The 22528-nt window shown below is 41.3% G+C and overlaps 1 protein-coding gene and 1 non-coding gene across 2 annotated transcripts; both read right to left on the bottom strand.

Annotated features, from left to right (window-relative positions):
- Positions 1–758: 758 nt before the first annotated feature.
- HSPA9 (heat shock protein family A (Hsp70) member 9) lies at positions 759–19807 on the bottom strand. The gene is made up of 17 exons (XM_004744860.3): positions 19613–19807; positions 18216–18274; positions 17897–17984; positions 15833–16014; positions 14484–14608; positions 13848–13921; positions 13659–13765; positions 13055–13217; positions 12472–12564; positions 7955–8164; positions 5894–6121; positions 4907–5011; positions 4244–4361; positions 3541–3635; positions 3125–3217; positions 2465–2605; positions 759–2147 (listed from the first exon to the last, which is right to left on the bottom strand). Exons 1-17 carry the CDS (start codon positions 19691–19693, stop codon positions 2070–2072), a joined length of 2040 nt encoding a protein of 679 aa, XP_004744917.1. The 5' UTR covers positions 19694–19807; the 3' UTR covers positions 759–2069.
- On the bottom strand, positions 7336–7406 carry LOC123390840. The gene has a single exon (XR_006605447.1). It is a non-coding gene; the product is annotated as a small nucleolar RNA SNORD63 (small nucleolar RNA).
- Positions 19808–22528: the final 2721 nt, after the last annotated feature.

The following is a 22528-nucleotide window of genomic DNA, read 5'->3' as shown; positions in this document are numbered from 1 at the left end:
TCACTTAGCGTGGAGCGTGCCAGTTGCGGGATTATCCCGCAACTCTGGAGATCATGACCTGAGCCTAAAATCAAGAGTCAGATGTTTAACTGAGCCACCTAGGCACCCTGAAATGCCACTTGTGATTTCTGGTTACTGACTATTACGGGAAATGACCAGAGTGGCAAGGGTGTGATTTTAAGTGGGGGAAAACTACTTGGAAGAACCCAACAAGTAAATTATACTCATTGGTAGGAGTGAAGAAGGTAGTTCTGGATGTACATTGACAGTGGCTAAAATTTATTGACTTTTTTTGTTTAGGCAAGTCTAAGAAGCACATTTATTCTAACTGGAAAGACTACTTAGGAAGGAAAACCATCAGTTCCTTTTGGGCCCTGTCAGGGCAGTTGTCACCACAAAAGGGAGACTATACCTCAAGAAAGACTTTTGCCTTTCAAAGTTGTTTGTACCATTTAGAATTTTTACTGTTAGGTACCTGAAATGCTGCTCTGTTTGCTACACATGGAGTAGCTTGAGATTGTATCTCTGAGTGCCTTTCCAAGCAGCTCTTTTACCTGATGCCAAAGATGGACCTTTAATAAAAAACTACTAGTTCTTACCTGGGGTGCTTTAGAAGTCCTTGAGGGGCTTATTATCACAAAGATTGGGAGACTCTAGAGACATTCAGTGGGCAAACACTGACCAGAGATACTAAATAAGTAACTTCCAACATGCCATTAGATAATCTTTCACAAAGAATTGCACATCCCACAAGGTTCCCAAGTGTTCACATAACTGAAAACTTGAGCCTAAAATTTATTTTTCATACGAATCTCCAGAAATGTTTACATGGGTGTTAAGGAACACTTAATTTTTCAGGAATGTAATACTTGTGTAAACAATCTCCTTCACATTAGAGCACTATATTGACTTAATTATACATCAATTTCATTTTTAGATCTCATAGAATGAAAGGAGGCATTACATCTGATGGGGTCTAAGGCCATGTTCTTGACTGACAGATTCCTTTGGGCATGGTATATGACAGTAATTCACAAAAAGTGGGGGGGGGGGGAGACTGTTGGAAAACTTTTGGTAAATAATTCTTCACACTTAACTAATATAGGAAAGATAGTCACCCTTCTGCTTCTGAAGGTGTCAGCATTTAACCAGAACTGTATCAGAGAGTATGGGACAAGGCAACTCATTCAGGATTAAACAGGAGAAATGTAGAAAGAGTCCAATCCTGATTGATTGTCCTTGGTAATAGTATTTCATTATACTAGCCCTTCCAAATCCTGAATTTTGGCCAGTGTTAGAAACCTGAGTGACTTTTTAGGTCAGGGAATTGGGAAGTAGGACTCATGTCCTATTCCTGAAGCTAAATCTCCAGAGCATCACTCCTCAAAAACAAGAGATCAAGATGCTTTTTGTATTTATTTAAAAAAAAAAGAAACCCAGAATGATCAAAAAAAAAAAAAAAAAAAAATCAACAAGGACACAAGTGCCAGTCACAGAACAGAAGATAGCTAGAAAAATATGCCTTAGGGAAGTTAAGGAACCCTATTTTAAAGCTGTATATTCCAGCTATTTTTCCATTGATATAGTTACTCGTGCCCTACCTCCCAATGTGACACAGCTGGCTTGCCTTGCAAAGCCTCAGTTAAAGAACACCTTGTTAGGTATGTAACAGGCTGGTGTAGTAGTTCTCAGTTAACTAGAAGGATCCCATCCCCGTATGATCTCATTCCAGGTCTATGGCTGACTACCTTCATTATTATGTTTCGAGGTAGTTTCACCTCTTGAAAATATGGGTACTAAAGCACAAAACATTGTTTCAATAATTATCCATAAATCATCCTCCCTCCCCACCCTTTACATGCTGCTGAAAAAATGAGAGAGTACTATGAACTTTGTATGGTTGAAATTCTCATTAATTATCATTAGCTAATTCTCACTAAGTTTACATATTAAGGAAATTATATATAGAATACTGCAAAAACACAGTAAAAGACTGAAGTTTGCCCATTTCTGCTCAGGAAATCCCTTCACTCCCAAGCGTCGTATTTTGACTCCAAAGTTTATTGTTACTACTGTTTTTCCTCCTTTTGATCTTCCTTTTGTTCCCCAGTGCCAGAACTTCCAGAGCCTTCTCGCTCAGATGCCATCTGTTAAAATATTTGAGAGCAACTCATTCAGTATTAAGTCTGACAGTTTGTACTTTGATAAACTAAAAAAAATGGAGGAGGCATATCTAGCCTATTCCACTCTCCCTCCCTTCTTGTACATTATTGGTGGTTTCTGTGCAGCCCTCCTTCTGACTGCTATCACCCTCCCTCCCAATGCAGAGTCAAGAATGCAAGAGTATTTCCAACTCCAGTACTCCCAGTTCCAATAAAATGGCCATGTACACTGCCATCAGTAACAACAGTAATCAACAGTTCTATTAAGATCAAGTTAGGGATGTGCCCTTCAGCCCTTGTACCTTTTTGTATGCCATTTCGAAGAGCTTCAGTGATGCCTGCTGAAGGGAAGATGCTGCCTGCCTTATGTTTTCTCCTGTTTCGCTGTCTTTCCGAGCCAGAAGTTCCCTCATTTTGGAAATCTCTTCTTTTAGCTTATTGCACTTAAAAACAAAACCAAAAAACCAAACTCTTTTTCTGGGTTTCTTATCCCATTTTATGTAGCAGTAATAGAAACATTAAGAAATTCCTACCACCGATAGAGGATTCATCTTTAAGTTTTTTTTTAAACTCATCTTTAGAATTATATCTCCATTTCCTTATTTATAAAATGGTCCCAAATCAAAGTTTTTGTGAAAAATGGGAATAAAAAGCCTTGAGAAACAAAAAATATCACTGAATTCTTATCAAGACTCACGGAGAAAAACTTAAAAGGGTGCTTGGGTGGCTCAGTTGGTTAAGCATCTGCCTTTGGCTGTTGGGAGTCCCACGGTCCTCGGAATGAGCCACACATTGGGCTCCTTGCTTAGCAGGGAGTCTGCTTCTCCTTTCCCTCTGCTCTTACCCCCTGCTTGTGCTTGGTCTCTCTCAAATACACAGAATCTTAAAAAACCAAAAAATCCCACTTCACTGCCATTGGTGACAATGCCTAACTTCATTAACTATTTTAAAAGAGGACTCACTTCATCAGCAGGCAATTGGTCCTTGAATTCTTCCATTTTTGTTTCTGTGTCATGAATAATTCCTTCAGCCATATTAACAGCTTCAACTCGTTCCTAATAAAAATCAGAAATTTAGTATGAAGACTTCCTAATCAAGCAATTGGTTGAATGTCCCCACCAAGCTAGACAACATGCTTAAGTGATGCATATAGTTACAGAGTAAAAAAAAAAAAACCAAAACCAAGTTATTGTGGTCTGAAAGAGTCTAGGATGTCTGTAAGTGATTACAGCTGGACTGGAGAACATAAGAATTCTGATACCGAAAGACTGAGCATAAGAAAGGGATTCTACACAAAAGTTATGAGCAAAGAGAGGAAAAATTCATGTATCCATATTCCCCCTTTCACTTCCCAACTGCAAGAGCAGAAAGTAGTTACCTTCTTTCGCCGGTCTTCTTCCGCATACTTTTCTGCATTTTTAACCATATTTTCAATATCATCTTTGCTTAACCCACCGGAAGACTGGATCACGACTATAGTGAGAAAGAAAGGCATCTTATTATTATTTAGGTAAAAATATCTGCTTATTCTATTAAGAAAAAGAATACACCTGTACAGAGTAACCAATTTTGATATGTAATAAAAAGAATACTCTTGTCCTTATAATATAAAAAGGAGGGGCCTGGGTGGTTCAGTGGGTTAAGCCTCTGCCTTTGGCTCAGGTCATGATCCCAGGGTCCTGGGATTGAGCCCCACATTGGGCTCTCTGCTCAGCAGGGAGCCTGATTCTCCCTCTCTGCCTGCCTCTTTGCCTACTTGTGATCTGTGTCTGTCAAATAAATAAAATCTTAAAAAAAAAAAAAAAAGGAAACCAAGGGTCTTGAAATAACATAGATTAACCGACTTGCCTGCCTACCAACACTTCACTGATCCAGAAGTCCAGTGCCTGCCTATTTGAGGTAATAAACACCATACCTGTTTAATGTAATCTGCCAACCAAGGAGAAAAGGAACAAAGAGGATTCATCCTCCACTAAGGGTGGGGGTAAAGCTATGTACAATATAGAAGATCTGTTTCTCAAACAAAGGAACTTCAAGGTCCCTTGCCTCACTCTTACAGTTGGATAAATAAAAACACTTACTCTGCTGCTCACGTCCTGTACCCTTATCTTTTGCTGAAACATGTACAATCCCATTGGCATCAATGTCAAATGTAACTTCAATCTGAGGGACTCCACGAGGGGCTGGGGGAATTCCAATCTAAAATAAATAAATATATGGAGTTAAGTTCCTCTCATGAGAGGTCCAGTGTTCTATTTCCAAATCTCTATAGTCTTACTTGTTCCTAGTTAGAACAAATAAAATGTATAAAAAAACACAAATTCATAATAAGGGTGGTAATTTCATTGCTACCTGAAATAGCTTCGTGACAGCAAGTAGCCATCATGGCTTTATGTATCTGAGGACCAGTGAATGAGAGGAAAAATCTCCATCACTGTTCATTTCACCAAGAACCAATAACAATGCTGAACAGGAGCCAATATCAAAAGGTCTTAAATAGTAATTGGAGATTTTTCCTAACTTTGTTATATTTTCCTGGCTCTTGTGTTCATCAATTTCTTAATGAAGTTCCTAAGACATCAGATAACAAGCAACACTTTCAGGTAAAAATCAAAGTCAAGGTAACACAGACTAGGTCCCCGTGTGTTTTAACAGTTTTTTGTGGTATCATTAAGGATTAAAATGTAGTCTAACTGTATGGAAAGAGAATGACGAGTACAGTATCCAGGATTCCTGATACCTACCAAAGTAAACTGTCCAAGAAGTTTGTTGTCTCCAGCCATCTCTCTCTCACCCTGACACACTTTAATCTCCACTTGAGTCTGACCATCAGCAGCTGTAGAAAACACCTAGGAACAAAGAAACTCCCTGGGCTGGCAATCTGAATGGGTTGCTTCCCTTATATAAAGTGCAAACCAAAGAAAGAAACTCACATCTCAACACTTCAGAATCCCAATCCACACCACGTTCAGAATAAAGACTTATTTATGTCTTTGCAGGGAACTGGAGTAGGAGTAGCACAAAGAGTGTACAACAGCTATTATTTCAGCTAAGCAAATACACTATACAAAGATACATTAGTAAACGGCCTCAAAAGGAGCTAATAAAAGTGAGATGCTGAAACATGCTCATCTGAAGAAACAGGTCACAGACATTTTATTTATGCTTAGTCACGCAAAGTCACCATAGTTCTCTTCAGTGATGTGTTGGCAATACATCACTGAACAAAAAGCCATATCCATTTAGTATTAACAGCTTTTCAGAAAAACATCAAAACTGGGAAAGGCGGGAAATAATTCTTAATCTAAGGTTGAGCAAGCCACTGTCCAAGTAGCCTTGCTTGCTATCTAAGGAACCCCATCATACACCCACAAAACAAGTACGTTCTCTTAATCTTGGCCATGTCCTCCTCTTTACTGCCTTTCAGAACAGACGAGTACAGGGAATTTAGTCCCAAATGATGAGGCTCCTTTTTGCAAAGTTACTTAAATCCCCTGAAGAAGAAGATTGATACCCTCCCTCTAATCACTGCTGGCTGACATGTAAAGAAAATTTTTTCAGGAACAACAGAAGAGAACAGAACACAAGATTCTTAGCACTCACATTCAACTAGTATGGACTTCCAAGACAAAAATGAAGTTTTCTAATAAAAGCTCACATAAGGAGGATGCAGTCACGTCCCTCACAGACCCTCGTATCTCTGGGACAATGGAGGAGTAGGTGATTCTTACCTGGCTTTTCTTGGTTGGGATAGTGGTGTTTCTGTTGATAAGTTTGGTAAAAACACCTCCCAGAGTCTCAATACCCAGAGACAAGGGAGTGACATCGAGGAGCAGCACATCTGTGACATCACCAGCTAACACACCTCCCTGAATGGCAGCTCCAATGGCCACAGCCTCATCAGGGTTTACAGCTTTGCTTGGGGCTCGGCCAAAGAGATCCTGTACAGTCTGCTGAACCTAAGCCATCAAAAATAAATAAATAAATAAATAAATAAATAATAAAAGAGTCTGTCACTACTAAGGATAACTACCCAAGAAGGGAAGAGTGTATCCCAAAATCACAGCAAATCTTAGGACAGTCTGCTTCAAAGAGTTTTTATTCAAGTTACTATTTCATATGAGTTTTTCTCAATGACTTCAATGTATCAAGTGGGAAATACTCAAATACTTTACTTGACTATCATTCCTAAGCCCTTATAAGATATGGGAAGAATCGGTGTGCCTGGGTGGCTCAGTGGGTTAAAGCCTCTGCCTTCGGCTCAGGTCATGATCCCAAGGTCCTGGGATCAAGCCCTGCGTCGGGCTCTCTGTTCAGTGGGGAGCCTGCTTCTTCCTCTCTCTCTGCCTACTTGTGATCTCTGTCTGTCAAATAATTAAAAAAAAAATCTTGGAAAGAAAGATATGAGAAAAATCTACGTTTTGTTACCGGGTTTCCCATACAACACTTTAAATTAGAAACAGAGGGTAAAGCGGTGCCTCGATGGCACAGTTGGTTTAGCATCGAACTCTTGATTTCCTCAGACTCTTGGTTTTGGTTCAGGTCAAGACCTTAGGGTTCTGGGATCAGCTGCATTGGGCTCTGCACTTGGTGCAGAGTCTGCTTGTCCCTCTCCCTCTGTTCCTCCCACAGCTCATGTGCTCACTCTCTCAAAAAATAAAATCTTCAAAAGAAAAAAAAAGCAACAGAGGGTGCATGGGGTGAATGGGTGGCTCAACTCATTAAGTGTCCAACTCTTGATCTCAGAACAGGTCTTGATCTCAGGTTCATGAGTTCCAGTCCAGTGTTGAGCTCCATGCGAAGCATGGATTTACTTAAAAAACAAACCACCACCAGAAACAGAGGGTGTAAGACATCAGGATTTAGTTAGTCTAATTCCTCTTCTACAGACCAACTTACAAGCAGTAGTGGTTAATTCAGTAATTCAACACTGGTGCTAATGTGAAGCATGTTCTTCCTGCTTCTTTTATTAATGGTAGGAAAAAGTGCTACTTAAATAGCATCTGGGATAATTTGTTAACCTAAAGATCTCTTCCTGATTCAAAGCTTCTTTTTCTCCAAATTTATTCTGTGCATATTCTCCAAAGCCCAGGAACAACAAAGGAAAATTTCTATCAAGGCCCATGAAAATTCTAATCAAGCTACAGCCAAGAATTGCATCTTCAACAGGTTCTGTGCTCAGTCATTCGTTTTCCACACACCTGTCTTATCAGAATGATGTGTTGATAAAATGCATCACTGCACAAATCCTTGTTGAAAAGATGCAGCCAGAAGCCCAAACACCATGGTAGGAAGACATTCCTGTCCAAAACTGCCCCTAGAGCTAGACAATACCAAGGTTTTAAGCTATCTCTGATGTCAAACTTTGTTTCATTTCTAAAAATACTCCCCAAAATGAAGTTCAGGATCCTCCATGCTACCACCCCAAAGACATCCGATCCTTCCCAATCCTTTTCCTGATACCTTTAATTTAAAAAGAGGCTGGGGCACCTGGGTATTAAGTGTCTGCCTTTGGTTCAGGTCATGATCCCAGGGTCCTGGGACTGAACCCCACATAGGGCTCCGGGCTCAGCAGGAAGCCTTCTTCTTCCTCTCCCTGCTTGTGTTCCCTCTCTCTCTGTCCAAAAGAGTCTAAAAAAGAACTCTAGTGAGAGAAGAAACTCATTGCCCTTTCAGGTCACTGTGGCAGGAAAGCCATATATTCATGTCCTTACACAAACCATTTGTCCAGAGAAGACATTATGTGCTTGCCCTGTCTGCTTTTCCATGCCAAAGATTCCATGGATCCATACCTTGGGCATCCTAGTCATGCCACCAACAAGAATCACTTCTCCGATGTCACTCTTGCTGACCTCTGCATCTTGCATGGCTTTCTGGCATGGGGCAATGGTTCTCCTGATTAGATCAGTGACAATCCCTTCGAACTGAGCACGAGTCAGCTTCATATTCAAATGCTTGGGTCCAGAAGCATCCATCGTAAGATATGGCAAATTAATATCGGTCTGCAAAGAAAGCAAGGAGAGCAATAGTTGTGATGTTTCTTTATATATTTCAATTAAAATAAGACCATACTCCCACTTAGAAGACTTCCAAAGTTATAGGGACAGAGAGACCCACTTTAAATGAATGGCCACCAAAGACAAGCTCTTCTCTTCCCAGAGGCAAAAAATTTAGAATCTATAATGAACAAAGAAGAATGTAGGGATGCTGGGGTGCCTGGGTGGCTCAGTGGGTTAAGCCGCTGCCTTTGGCTCAGGTCATGATCTCAGGGTTCTGGGATCGAGTCCCGCATCGGGCTCTCTGCTCAGCAGGGAGCCTGCTTCCCTCTCTCTCTCTCTGCCTGCCTTTCCATCTACTTGTGATTTCTCTCTGTCAAATAAATAAATAAAATCTTAAAAAAAATAAATAAATAAGAATGTAGGGATGCTTGGGTGGCTCAGTGAAGTGTCTGCCTTCAGCTCAGGTCAGGATCCCAGAATTCTGGGATCTTGCTCAGCACGGAGCATGCTTCTTCTCTGTCTGCTGCTCCTCCTGCTTATACTTTTGCGTGCTCTCTGTTGCAAATAAATAAAATCTTAAACAAAAAGAAACAAAAAACAGTGAAGAATGTAAGAGCAGGGAAAATCCCCACATAGAAAATGAAAAAATGTCCTCCCACTAAACATAAGTTAGGAGTCACACTACTGTTTTCAGTCACCAAGTTTTCTAAAACTCAATGTGTGTATACACAATAAAGTCAAAGGCATGCTTTGAACCAAATAACTTGCCCCAAGCCAGGGATTTCGGAGTTTCAGAAGATGGTAAGAAAGCTACAACAAAAATGCTAAAGGTAACTCTGAAGACTGACTTGACTGCCATCACCTTCATGGTAAGTAGCAAACACTGCTATAACCATAGCAGGTAATAGCCATTATTTAATAAACCCCAAATCCTAGGAAGGCCTAGATTCAGAATATTTAGACTAACAAAACTCACTAATCATGCTGAAACACATGTCCTATGGTAGAACCTCAGGAACAAAATTACTTTCCGCCCCCTTCCAATTTCACATCAAAGCAACGCCAACAGGAAAAAGACTAAGAAGGAACAAATCCTTAACTATCTCTCATCAGGTAAACTACCCTAGGCATTTAAATGCTCAATAGCCAGACTTAAAACATACATCCCTTCTATAAAAGAGTGATCCTGAGTACTGCTATAGAACACCATGGACAATTTCTTCTTTCTTTGCAAAATTTTAATAAAACCAAATCAGAAAATAAAAATTAATGATATAAACATACCCAACAGTACTTTCTGTATTTGTGCTGTTTAATTCAGCAGCCACTAGCCACACATGGCTCATCACTTGAAATACAGGCAGTACAACTGACAAATGGAATTCTAAAATTTAATTTAAAAAATCCTCACACGGACATTTTTTTTTTTTAAAGATTTTATTTATTTATTTGACAGAGATCACAAGTAGGCAGAGAAAGAGAGGAGGAAGCAGGCTCCCTACTGAGCAGAGAGCCCAATGCGGGGCTCGAGCCCAGGACCCTGAGATCATGACCTGAGTCAAAGGCAGAGGCCTTAACCCACTAAGCCACCCAGGCGCCCCTCACATGGACATTATTAATGTAGTTCTCTCTATGCTATATGTTGACAATTTGAACTCCAGGACTCTCAACCCTCTAAAACCAGTCTGTGACCAAGTTTTGTCCCTTGTCTCTCAAAAATTCCAACAGTTTCTCACACTCTAGTCCAGGTCCACATTAGCTTCCCAAGGTTCTCCCACTCAAGCTGCAGGAACTCTCCTAACCCAGAACAATTCTTTACTCCACTTCTGCCACTGCACTTGTCATAAGCCACATCTGACATTACTGCCCCTAAATTTTCACAGGGGTGACTGGCTGGGTCAGGGGGCAGTGTGTGCGACTCTTGATCTCATGAGTTTAAGCCCCATGTTGGGTGTAGAGATCTCTCAAAAAAAGTTTTCACTGGTTTATACTCACTCTTGTCAGGACAGACCCAAATCCCAAACCTATAAAGCCTCTATTCTCATATTCCACTTTCTTAGCATGCCTGCTCTCAAACTACTAGCCCTTTCTCAGGTCTTTACCCCAGAGCTTTGTTATTTACTTGACCTTTTATCCTTCTCTTATGAACATCTTTCAGAAACTCCCCTTTTTAGGTCAAACACCTTTATCAGGTTTCTCTTACAATTATAAATGTAACTTTGCTTTTTTACTACATTAACTTTTTTATTTAAAGGTTTCGAGAGAGAGAGAATAAGTGTACATGTACACACAAGCAGGGGGAGAGAGAGAAGAAGACTCCCCACTAAGCAGGGAGCCCAATTCGGGGCTTGATCCCAGAAGCCTGGTATCATGACCTGAGCTGAAGGCAGATGCTTAACTGACTGAGCCACCCATGTGCCCCAATAACTTAATTCAGACTACTACTTAAGACACGTCCTACCCATGTATCAATTTAGAAATCCTCATAACTCTAAGGGAGAAAGCACTATTGTCCTCATGTTAGAGATAAAAGAACAGAAATGTTAAATAATTTATTAAGGCCACACAGCTATTAAGTATTGAAAAAGGACTCGAATCCCATCATTCTGTCTACAGGGCCACTCTTTTTTTTTTTTTAAGATTTAAAAAAAAAAACTTATTTGACAGAGATATCACAATTAGGCAGAGAGGCAAGCAGAGAGAGAGAGAGAAAAGCAGGCTCCCCACCAAGCAGAGCACTCAATGCGGGGCTCGATCCCAGGACCCTGAGATCATGACCCGAGCTGAAGGCAGAGGCTTAACCCACTGAGCCACCTAGGTCCCCCCACAGGGCCACTCTTAATCACATAACTTCTGGCTTGACTAGTTATTAACACAATGTCCTAATTTTATCTTTGGGGTGCCTGGGTGGCTCAGTTGGTTGTGCATCTGACTCTTGATTTTGGCTCGTGATCTCAGTCCTGGAATGGAGCCCTGCAAGGGCTCAGCGGGAAATCTGCTTGGGTGGAATCTGCTCTACCCCTACCCTGCAACGTGCTCTCTAAATAAATCAATCTTAAAAAAACAAAACAAAACAAAACACCTCTATACCACACTGTAAACCTCATGAAGGTGACGCTTCTAGAAATTCATTCTACTAATCTCTAGTTAAACATGCACAAACATTAATATGCAAGAATGCTCAACACAGGGGCGCCTGGGTGGCTCAGTGGGTTAAAGCCTCTGCCTTCAGCTCAGGTAATGGTTCCAGGGTTCTGGGATCGAGGCCCGCATCGGGCTCTCTGTTCGGCGGGGAGCCTGCTTCCTCCTCTCTCTATGCCTGCCTCTCTGCCTACTTGTGATCTCTGTCTGTCAAATAAATAATCACACTAAAAACCAACCTATACCTCCAAAGCAGTGTTGTGTATTCCAACTCTAATCCTAACCATCACATTGCAAAGTTCTGCCACTCTGTATGACAGCAGGGACAAAGCACACCGTAATTATGGATGACTCTGTACTTTGTCACTCTTCATAGCTACTTTAAAAAACTTTTTAAAAATCCACATCTGGGGGGGGGGGGGCCGAAACAGAAAACTGGGTTTCCCCCCACTAGATGACCCAATGTATATGATCAAATTAACAACTAAAGTAGTCACGGGTTAAGGTTTTCCTGCTGCCACCAGAGATCCCAGAAACAGATCTCCTGCCTTCCATTTTGTTGCCTCTCTGACCCAGATCTAACATGCTTTATATAGTTGTCCTTAGTGGTTATGGCAAACTAAAGCTTCACCTCTTGAGAAGGACTGGACACCACATGCTGATCCCTTCTATAGGCGCTGAGCAACTCTGATGCTAAAAGAAAAGTACACAAGTATCTATATCCCAGCCTTCAGCCAGGTTTCATAGCTTACTTTCTGGATTGCTGATCCAAATAATTAAACCAGACAATTAAGAGACTCACCTGAAGGGCTATCTGAAATGAAGACAATAGCAGTTCTTAGAGAGTCCTATTATTTCTAGGCCAGTGATTCTAATTTTGTATGCTACTAGTCTAGATCTTAAAATCAGTACCTTTAAGGCAAATAAAAATGTATTCAATGTAATTCAGATCATTATTATGTTTTGGCTCTGATATAGGAAACCTCTTATTTGGGTGGTTAACAAATTCTGGCTCATCCTTAAAGTACTGCTCCTTTGTTCATGGAGGGCTTTTACACCAACCAGCAAAGTATAAAAAGATCAGACGGACATCATGCAAATTAGAACACAGAATTCAAATAAATTAAGGCTGAAAACATCAAAACTGTTGGGATTTTTCCACATCCCACCTGCACAGATGAGGAGAGTTCACACTTAGCCTTCTCAGCAGCTTCCCGAACCCTCTGAAGTGCCATGTTGTCTTTGGTTAAATCAACCCCCGTCTACAAAATGAGAACACAAAATACTAGCATTAGCGAGCTGATAAATACTATTTTATGATACAGTGATAATGTTAACAACATAAAACAGATCCATCCTTTAATAAATAAGCATGAATCACTTACTGCCTTAAAAATCTGTAAGGAAAAGAAACCTTATTCTGTAAAGGCTATCTGTGCCTGGATCCAAATCGGTTCTTTCCAATCACTGGGTTCTGGCTCAAGACAGGAGTCCCCAGAATTTTTCTGCCAATATTATACACGGTTCCATATCCTTCTTAATCTGTTTATTCCCAAGCTGAAGCTACAATAATCAGAGTATTTCATTCCACTCATGAAATGAAATGCAAATGCAAATGAACTGAAATTCAATTGTTTCAGCGTTGTAGTCAATGTTCTATTAAGGTCAAAGAGTCATAAAGCAAACAGCCATGTGGATAAAGAAAATTCTCAACATTCCAATGTCTACATAGTAACTATACTGGGAACCAACCTCTCTTTTGAATTCCTTCACAATGTGTCGTAGCAAGGCCTGGTCAAAGTCCTCACCACCTAAGAACGTATCTCCATTGGTGGACTTCACCTCAAATACACCTTTCTGAATCTCCAGGATAGAAATATCAAAAGTTCCACCACCTAAATCATATACAGCAATGCTAGAAAGAAAAAAAAGAAGACCTTATGGAACATGTGCCACTAAAGTATTAATTTTAATAACTAAACCAACATAAACTTGAGGATTTCCCCTCAAGAGTAATACTGAAACTGGATAACTGCCTATATGACAGGTATTTTAATACATGGCCCTTATAGCTATTTATAAATACAGAGATGAATTACGTTTTTAAAGGCAAAATTGACAGGACTCCATCACCTGTTTTTTTCTTTCTTTTTTTTTTTAAAAGCAGTCTCAGCAACCAACTTGGGCTTGAATTCATAATCCTGAGATCAAGAGTGACATGGTCTACCCGACTGGGCCAGCCAGATATCCCCAAACACTATTTTAAATAAATACTTGACAATATGAATACCCCCCCCAAAAGACTACAGCCCAGTACTTTCATGGTTCCATGAATGAGTTTACTACACAAACTTACATTTTGTCTTCTGATTTGTCTAGACCGTAGGCCAGAGCAGCAGCTGTGGGTTCATTAATTACTCGAAGCACATTTAGTCCAGATATCTGGCCAGCATCCTTAGTGGCCTAAAGGAAAAGAAAAAAGCATTTTCCACCGTGTGTCCTAAGTATAAAGTATTTCCTGAACAGGAAAACCAACTGAACTCACCTGTCTCTGAGAGTCATTGAAATAAGCTGGAACAGTGATCACAGCATTTTTTGCTGTATGCCCCAAGTAATTTTCTGGAAAAGAATTAAAGAATGAAAACAATCCTGAGACTCTGTCAGATGAAACAGTTAAGAGAATTACTCATGTAGGCTAACAACTTGTGTTATCCTCTTGGAGCCACAGACAACTCATAAGTTTCTTCGCATCTGACCTAACACCAAGAGAGAGCTCGCAGAAAACATTCCAATTAAAGATAGTGGTTGAAAACCCAGTATCTCACCTTTAACATTATAGTGAAGATTCCCCAGCTATAATGACCTATTCTTAGACTTAAAACAGCCACTAGTTTCTCCAAATGGGAAGTTTTAAATTTTACTTAGCAGAGCTTAAAGATTAATGTGTAGTCTTCTGTCTTTCAATACAGAATACCACCCCTCTATCCTGAAAAAGCTAAACCAACATTAGGAAAACTCTGAAGATAAATTCATTATGTGGGAATGTGTGAGGAGGAACAGTGCCATTTCTAGGTTTTCTGTCTAACAACCACCACAGACTCATCCAAGGGACATCGAGGTATGTAAGTGAAAAACCATCCAGTTCTTCAAACTTTCCCAGATAGGAACTAAATATTCTCACCTGCAGTCTCTTTCATCTTCATCAACACGAACGCTCCAATTTGACTTGGAGAATAGAGTTTTCCATGAGCTTCAACCCAGGCATCTCCATTGGAGGCACGGACAATTTTAAAGGGCACATTTTTACTGAAAGACACAAAAATTGCATTTGAAAAAATGTGCCTGTACAACCTACCATGACAAGGCTACCATATACCATGAATGCCCATCCTCCATCCCAAGAGATCCATGGCCAACAAACAAAAACTTGGCAGGAATCCATTTAATGAAAACCTTTAGAAAGTAACCATTAACACGTAAAAACATCCTGGTGAAACCTGAACATTATTTCCTGCTGAACAAAAGATCTGTGCTGCTGCTCTGGCAATGGTTAGAGAGTTATCTAATGACCCAGCAAGTCCATTACTAGGTATCTACTTGAGAGAAATTAAAACTGATCCTTACAAAAGCCTGTACACAGATGTTTATGGCAGTATTCTTTCTTTCAAGTTCTTTTTAGTAATCTCTCCAACCAACATGGAGTTTGAACCCAATACCCACAGAGCAAGAGTCATATGTTGTTTTAACTGAGCTAACCTAGCATCCCTACAGTAGTACTCATAATAGCTCCATATATCCATTAACTGACTAACGGATAAACAAAAGTAGTATACGCTTGCCCCTAAACATGGGTTCTAAATGCACTGGTCCACCTATATGCAGATATTTTTGGGTAAATATAATGCTACAAAAATAGTTCCTCCTCCTTAGGACTTTTTAACTCTCTTTTTACTCTAACATACTTTATAACATACAAAATGGGTGTTAATTGGACTACGTTAGTTATCTGTAAGGTTTCTGATTAACAGCAGGCTATTAGTAGCTAACTTTCTGGGTAGTCAAAATTTATATATGGATGTTCAACTGGATGAAGGCTCAGCACTACAATCCCATACTGTTTAAGGGTCAACAGTATATCCATACAAAGGAATAATATCTGGCCATAAAAAGGAATGAAATACTGATACATGCTATAACCATGGACAAACCTTGGAAATCCTAGGTGATTAGCACACGATGAAGCCCATGCCACTATGTACCTTGCCTCTCTCTACCTGGTGTACCAAAGATACACCAATTTATGTCATCCAGAAATGACTAGCTAAATCTTCCCATCGTGTCAGTACATAGCAAAGACCTATTATGTGAAGGCAAAAGAATTTTTTTTTTGAAGGAAATACCCTTTTGGTAGGTGCAGGACATGCCTCCACAGACAACGTATAAAAATATCAGAAGATGCTCTAAGAAACTTGCTGCAAAAATTTTTTTGTGTGGCCTCTGGGAGTTAATTATGCTTTTCCCATTACTCACATATCTTTCTGTACTTCAGGATCATCATATCGCCGGCCAATGAGACGCTTGGTGGCATAGAATGTGTTGTTTGGGTTGGTGACAGCCTGTCGCTTGGCCGGCATGCCAACAAGTCGCTCACCATCTGCTGTAAAGGCCACAACTGAAGGGGTGGTTCTGGCACCTTCAGCATTTTCTAACACCTAAAACTCCCAAAGACAGAGAGAGAATGAGGTTCCACTCACTACCACCAGTCTCTTTTATCAATCATTTTAAGACAAAACACCTCCCTTATTGTGAAACACAACGCAGAGTACTAACCACTATACGATCACGGCCCTTATTGTGAAACAAATGTTCAAGAACAGTACTAATGGGCATGCTTTCTGCTCTGTGAATGCTGACATAGTAACCACTATGTCAGGTACATGTTTAAAGTATTTTTACTTTTTAAAAAAAATGTATTACACACACACACACACACACACACTCTCTCAGCTGAGTGCAGAACCAATGTGGGGCTCGATAGCACAACCCTAATACCATGACCTGAGCTGAAATCAAGAGCTGGACATTTAACCAAATGAGTCACCTAGGTGCCCCTAAAGTATTTATCTTTAGTCCTTTACTTTGAAACAAGTGATAACTAAAAACAAAAAAATGAAAAAATAAATAGAAATCAAATCTTTCACAGTAGGATCCTGGAACAAGGTACACTTTCTGCCAGTATAGGGAATTAAATCTACTTCTAGGGGCAACTGGGTGGCTCAGTCAGTTAAGTGTCTGCCTCTGGCTCAGATCATGATCTTGGGGTTCTGAGTTTGAACCCCATGTCTGGCTCCCTCCTCAGTGGGAAGTCTGCTTCTACCTCTCCCTCTGCAGCTCCTCCTGCTTATGCTCTGTTAAATAAATAAAATCTTAAAAAATAAAAATAAAAAAATCTACTACTAAATTTTTTCATGCTGCCTCCTAGTCTCAGGCATTTAAAAAAAAAAACCTGCCGGGCGCCTGGGTGGCTCAGTTGGTTAAGCAACTGCTTTCGGCTCAGGTCACGGTCCTGGAGTCCCGGGATCGAGTCCCGCATCGGGCTCCCAGCTCCACGGGGAGTCTGCTTCTCCCTCTGACCTTCTCGCCTCTCATGCTCTCTCTCACTGTCTCTCTCTCAACTAAATAAATAAAATCTTTAAAAATAAATAAATAAACCTGCCAAAATAACAATTCAAGAATCCCAAGTGCTCTGCATCTTGAGAGGAACCCAGTGGGAATAAAGGTTTTATGAACTAACCAATGAGGTCCCTCCCTGTATCACAGCAAGAGTTCCTAAGATGCAGCCTACACGTTACGTGGTGCTTCACTTGCTTCTAAACTCTTCCTGCACCTCCGTGGTTCAACAGACTTATAGAAATGCATGACTCAGATAACAGAAATAATCCAAAGAGCAAGTCATCCAAACTGGTCCTAATGGTAACCTAAGTAGTTCTACCTCTAACGGCAGGACATAATTAAATCCTGGAATTGCACCTTGCAATTAAGAACCAAGGTTCACCTCAAGAATTCTTAAAAACAGCTTTAAGAATGTCCCTTATCAGAACGCCTGGGTGGCTCAGTTGGTTAAGCAGCTGCCTTCGGCTCAGGTCATGATCCCAGTATCCTGGGATCGAGTCCCACATCAGGCTCCTTGCTCCGCAGGGAGCCTGCTTCTCCCTCTGACTCTTCCTTCCACTCTGTCTGCCTGTGCTCGCTCTCACTCACTCTCTCTCTCTGACAAATAAATAAATAAAATCTTTAAAAAAAAAAAAAAAAAAAAGAATGTCCCTTATCAGGATGCCTGGGTGGCTCAGTTGGTTAAGCGTCTGCTTTGGGCTCAGGTCATGATCCCAAGATCCTGGGATCTAGTCCCACATTGGGCTCCTTGCTCAGCGGGGGGCTTGAATCTCCTTCTGCCGTTGACCCTGCTTGTGCTCTCTCCCCTCTGACTAATAAGTAAAATCTAAAAAGTCCCTCATCTAAGCCGAAGGACACAGAATTCCAGACTGGGTATTAACTACTACTACTATATGATCCAGAGCTTCCAAACATGCTCACCTTTGCTTGTTTACCTTCCATAACCGCCACACAGGAGTTGGTAGTGCCCAAATCAATACCAACAACTGCTCCCTTGATTGCTTCTGATCTAAAAGACATTTAAAATAACGCTACGGTTAATGTTTTCGTAATAGTGGTCTCCAGAACGGTTGCAGGGATACACAAGAACTTGTGCGTAAATAGTTGTGCATTAAATAATCTGTAACTTCTAAGAAATGTGTCACTTTTTTCTTCAAGGAAGAGTTAAGCACAAGTTTAGAGACCACCACTCTAGGATTTAATATTTATTACCTCTCAGAGGAAACGAAGTTATACTTACGCATAGTCCCGCCTTGAAACAATTCTAAAAGCTTCATGACTAAGGCCATTCCAGCCATCCTTTAAAAAAAAAAAAAAAGAAAGAAAGATAAAAATGCATCAACAAATATGAAAACTTGAGCCTGTTCCCATTATTCTTCTGAAGAACACAAAGTCTAAACCTTCATTCTGGTAACCATAACCTGAAAAGATCAAATCTTATATATATAAGGTATTGTGGTACTTAAATAGAAGAAAATTTAATTGAGTATGAATTTTCCAAATAAGATGGAACCCCCCCACACACATAAAATCGTCTTCAATTATAATGGGGTTTCTCAACTTAGCACTACTGATTTTCAAACCTTGGCACTGCTGACTTATGAACCAAATTTTTGTTGCAAGCGGCTGTTCCGTGCATTGTAGGATGTTTAACAGCATCCTTGGCCTCTACTGCTAGAAGCCAGTCGGCCCCCAAAATTTTTAAAAATTATGTCCAGATATCACTGCAGGAGGGAAAATTGTTCCCGGTTGAGAATCACTGCCTTACAAAACGCTACCCAGACACTTCTCAATTTCATACTCAGCAACAGTGTACAGGTATCTAGACCCTACTAGGTGTGCTGGCAGCTGTAAGTTGCTCAGAGACATTTCCTAACCTAGCACCTTAAGGGGACCAGGACTGGCAATCCTGGAGAGTCGTTTAGAAAAGAATTTCGGGAGTGGCCTCAAACCAGGATTAAACCTAATCACAGGATACTCGCAAGCCTTTTTTTAAACGCCATGGTGAGTGCAAAGAGGAGACCAGGTCCTGTTCTCCGAAGACATGTTCAGTCTTACACAGTAAGCAACTACTCCATGGCCATTTCCTGATTTTATTTTTCCTGAAATAACAAGAAAGGACAATCTTACGCCAAAAATTTTTGAGAGAACTACAGACCAATGTTCCTAAGAAAGAAAATCTGTGCTTGGCTTTGACTTTTCTAAGATACTTTCCTTTTTTCTTTTCACCCTAATAACGGGGTCTTCGAGCACACATTTTAGAGGAGGCGAAGAATCACCCTTCGACTTGTAGATTTAAACGAAACCCACAACAGCTGTTCCCTCCCAACTAAAACTGCGTCCCTCGCCCCCAAGGCCAAAACCGTGTCAACAGCCACTGAAAGGACCGTCAGAAACACTATCCGCTACTTCCTAGAATAAAACTATACTCTTTTAAGAGGTGTGACTCAGCAGAACCTGAAACATGGAAGCACAATCCTGAGTTAGACCTTGCAACGGCAGCACTGATTAATGAAGGCTGGTTATCTTCTTCCCACCACCCTGATCTGTGCCGGAGAATTCTGTGCCTGAAGGGCGAGGCCTGCAGCATGAGGTCAAGGCCGTGAGCCCCTCGGAGAAGGCCCAGCTATTCCCTACCTTGTGGCGCGCGGCTGTGGGGCCCCGCGAGGTTGCGGCGCCGACAAGACGAGCAGCCGCTGCTCGGCTGGCACTTATCATGGCGCTAGATGGTGGAAGTACGAAGCGGCAAACGCGTTCGGACGGCTAAGTGCTGCGCGGCGCCCCAGCGGTAGCGCTTCTGGAAACCTCCAACCACGTGGGGTCGGGGGGGCGGGGGTTAGTTGCTGCGGCCTAGAGGACCACTCTCCCGCTGAGGCGCTACTCGTGTTGCCTGACCAGAGAGTACGTGACAGCCACTCCCGGAGTTAGGACGTATGGCTATTAGGCATCGCAGCACGATGTCTGGAAAAATTGTGTCCTTTTGTTTCGGCTGCAACAGGTCTGGGCTCAGTGAGCGGCGAGGGAGCTAAGCGAGGTATAAAGGCATCACTTTGGATAGCCCCGGTCCTCAGCGGCAGGAAAGACAAGGTCACACGGATAAATTACGAACCGATTACAGTGTCCTTGCGTCAGTTGCGTGAGAGGAGGGGCCTGCCGCGCCTGCGCAACTTGTATCCCCTTGCGCACTTAAGGCGCATGTGCACAGGGAGCGGCGGAAACCGGGGGTGGAATCTAACTGCAGCACTCATTGGACGTCCCAGCGCACGTGAGTTTGGTCGGCTTGTAGCCCGGGGCGAGACCCGGCGCTTACACGCCCCTGAGCGTTGACGTTTTTCTCGCTCCAGTTTCTGGAGAAGGGAGCCATCTTGCTCTGGGCCTTTGTTCAGTGAAAATTCTTGGCTCAGAATGTTTGTTGCTCTGCTCTCTTGTTCGTCATTTGGTTGCCTGGTGTGGTAATTTGAACTGCACCTGGGTGTGCAGACCTCGGACGAATTCATGCTGTTTATCACAAGGATCTCTGGGTTCTAACTACTAAAGCAGCCTTTCCTTCATAGTTTGTTGGGTTGAGTTAGGCTAATTGTCGTGCAGACCCCCAAGAGGAAAAATATTTGTGCTGAGGCTCCTAGCCACCCCTCGCTGCCCTGTGCTGGGCTTCCCTGAAGCTCCTCAGGCCCATCTCGAACCTTGTGCCGGTTTCCAGGGGCTGAGGCTGTGTGACCGCTTTAGGTTTTTCAAATAGAGTTCGCTGATGAAACATATATGTACTGGAGTGCCTACCACGTGTCAGACACGATTTTAAGTGGTAGGAGTACAGTGAAAGCAAAACGTGAATTCACTGGTGAGATGACAGTGAGATTGTGCTTGATTTTGAAGGTGAAGCAGTGCTGTTTTGAAAGAGAGATGCTTGGCTCTTAAGTGATCATGACTGTGTGAGGCATTCTGAACGAAATGGGGGAAGTTTGGGATGGAAAGAAGGTAACTAGAGTTTGCATTGTGAGGGGTTGGAAGTGGGAGTAAGAAAATAAATGTCGGGCGCTTGGGTGGTTCAGTGGGTTAAGCCGCTGCCTTCAGCTCAGGTCATGATCTCAGGGTCCTGGGATCAAGTCCCACATCGGGCTCTCTGCTCAGCAGGGAGCCTGCTTCCCTTCCTCTCTCTTTGCCTGCCTCTCTGCCTACTTGTGATCTCTCTCTGTCAAATAAATAAATAAATATCTTTAAAATTTTTTTTAAAAATTAAAAAGAATAAATGTCAAACATAATGTTGGTTGCAGGTGAAATTCTAAAAACAAAACAAAAAAAAATTAACCCCACACTCTTACCTAAGTCTTATCTCTTATTTATTATTCTAACTAGTCTGCTTATGTTCTATCATTTCTTTTGTTTTTTAATTCCCTCAGACGTAGACTTTTATGAGGCCATCGAAGTTACAGGCTAATGACCGCTATTTGTAGAGATTTATATTTTAAAACAATGTACTGATGGAAAAAGACGTAGAGAGGAACGACAAATAGTATTAAACATTGAAGCAAAATGTTATGGAAATGGATAATTGTACATTCTTGTGTTGTATATGGCAGGGAGGGAAGAGTTTGAGTGGAATAATTGGCATACATATATTCTCAGTTCCTTCTTTTCTCAACTGGTTCTCTTAAGAGTCTTTTTTTTTCTCTTGTTGCATACACCTGAAATCCACGAAGTATTAATCAAAAGAATCCTGGAATCAAATAGTGTTAGCTACAGTATGTCTGGAACCGAGATTCTGTGGATGATAGAGGTTCCTGGTTGTTTTCTCCAGGAGCCTAGCAAATACTCGCCATGGCCACAAGGGGGGGTGTGGTGAGCTCCAGATAATTCAAAGCTGGAGCCTGAGAATGGGGCTGGTACTGTATTTGCCAGTGTGAAGGACAGGTTGCTGGACTGCTTTGCAAATTAACATGGCCTACAGCCTGAAGGCTTGAAGAAATGAGCTTGAGTCTAAAAAGAAATAGGGTGCAATAAGAATGGACAGTTAGATCCACAGCCAGGTGGTATAATTCTTCACCATACGGCACAGTACTGTATTTCATTTCTCTGTTGTCATCTCAGTGTCACACTGTAAAGTGAAAGGAACCAGTACATAATTTGCATGTGGGTAAATGTTTACCAGGTAGAATAGGCAGCTGTCCAATATCTGTGCATACTATATTTTAAATTATATTCTTATTGGTATGTTGGCATATTTGAAGACTGGAAACTAGTTTTCTATGTTTATTTATTTATTTAATTTTCAAGCGCTTAACTCCCAGCAATTAATAGGAATTGTTATTAGATGGTAATCACTAATTCTTGTTAAATGTTTACTTAAATGCCACATACTATCTTAAATGCTTTATATACATTGTGTAATGAACCTTTACCACAGTGGTTTCAAGTAAAATACTATCAGTATTCCCATTTTGCAGATAGGGAAACTGAGGTTTAGAGTGGTTGATGTGTTATATGCTTCACATAACAATTGAATGGTAAAGCAAGAATTTGGAGCTTTGCTGTGAACCACTAGGCCCAGCTGCCAAT

Source organism: Mustela putorius, unplaced genomic scaffold (genome assembly GCF_011764305.1).
Source record: "Mustela putorius furo isolate JIRA1106 unplaced genomic scaffold, ASM1176430v1.1 tig00000145_pilon_pilon_pilon, whole genome shotgun sequence".
Classification (NCBI taxonomy): domain Eukaryota; kingdom Metazoa; phylum Chordata; class Mammalia; order Carnivora; family Mustelidae; genus Mustela; species Mustela putorius.
This window is presented reverse-complemented; position numbering and strand designations above follow the sequence as displayed.

What these genes read in the sequence shown, in the direction of transcription:
- HSPA9 (XM_004744860.3), bottom strand. Translation starts at nt 19,693, where the DNA reads ATGATAAGTGCCAGCCGAGCAGCGGCTGCTCGTCTTGTCGGCGCCGCA. An exon ending in TGGAAGGTAAACAAGCAAAG is followed by an intron (nt 16,015 to 17,896) that starts GTGAGCATGTTT and finishes TGGGAGTTTTAG; the next exon opens with GTGTTAGAAAATGCTGAAGG. An exon ending in TGAAGGAATTCAAAAGAGAG is followed by an intron (nt 12,565 to 13,054) that starts GTTGGTTCCCAG and finishes CTCATTTTGTAG; the next exon opens with ACGGGGGTTGATTTAACCAA.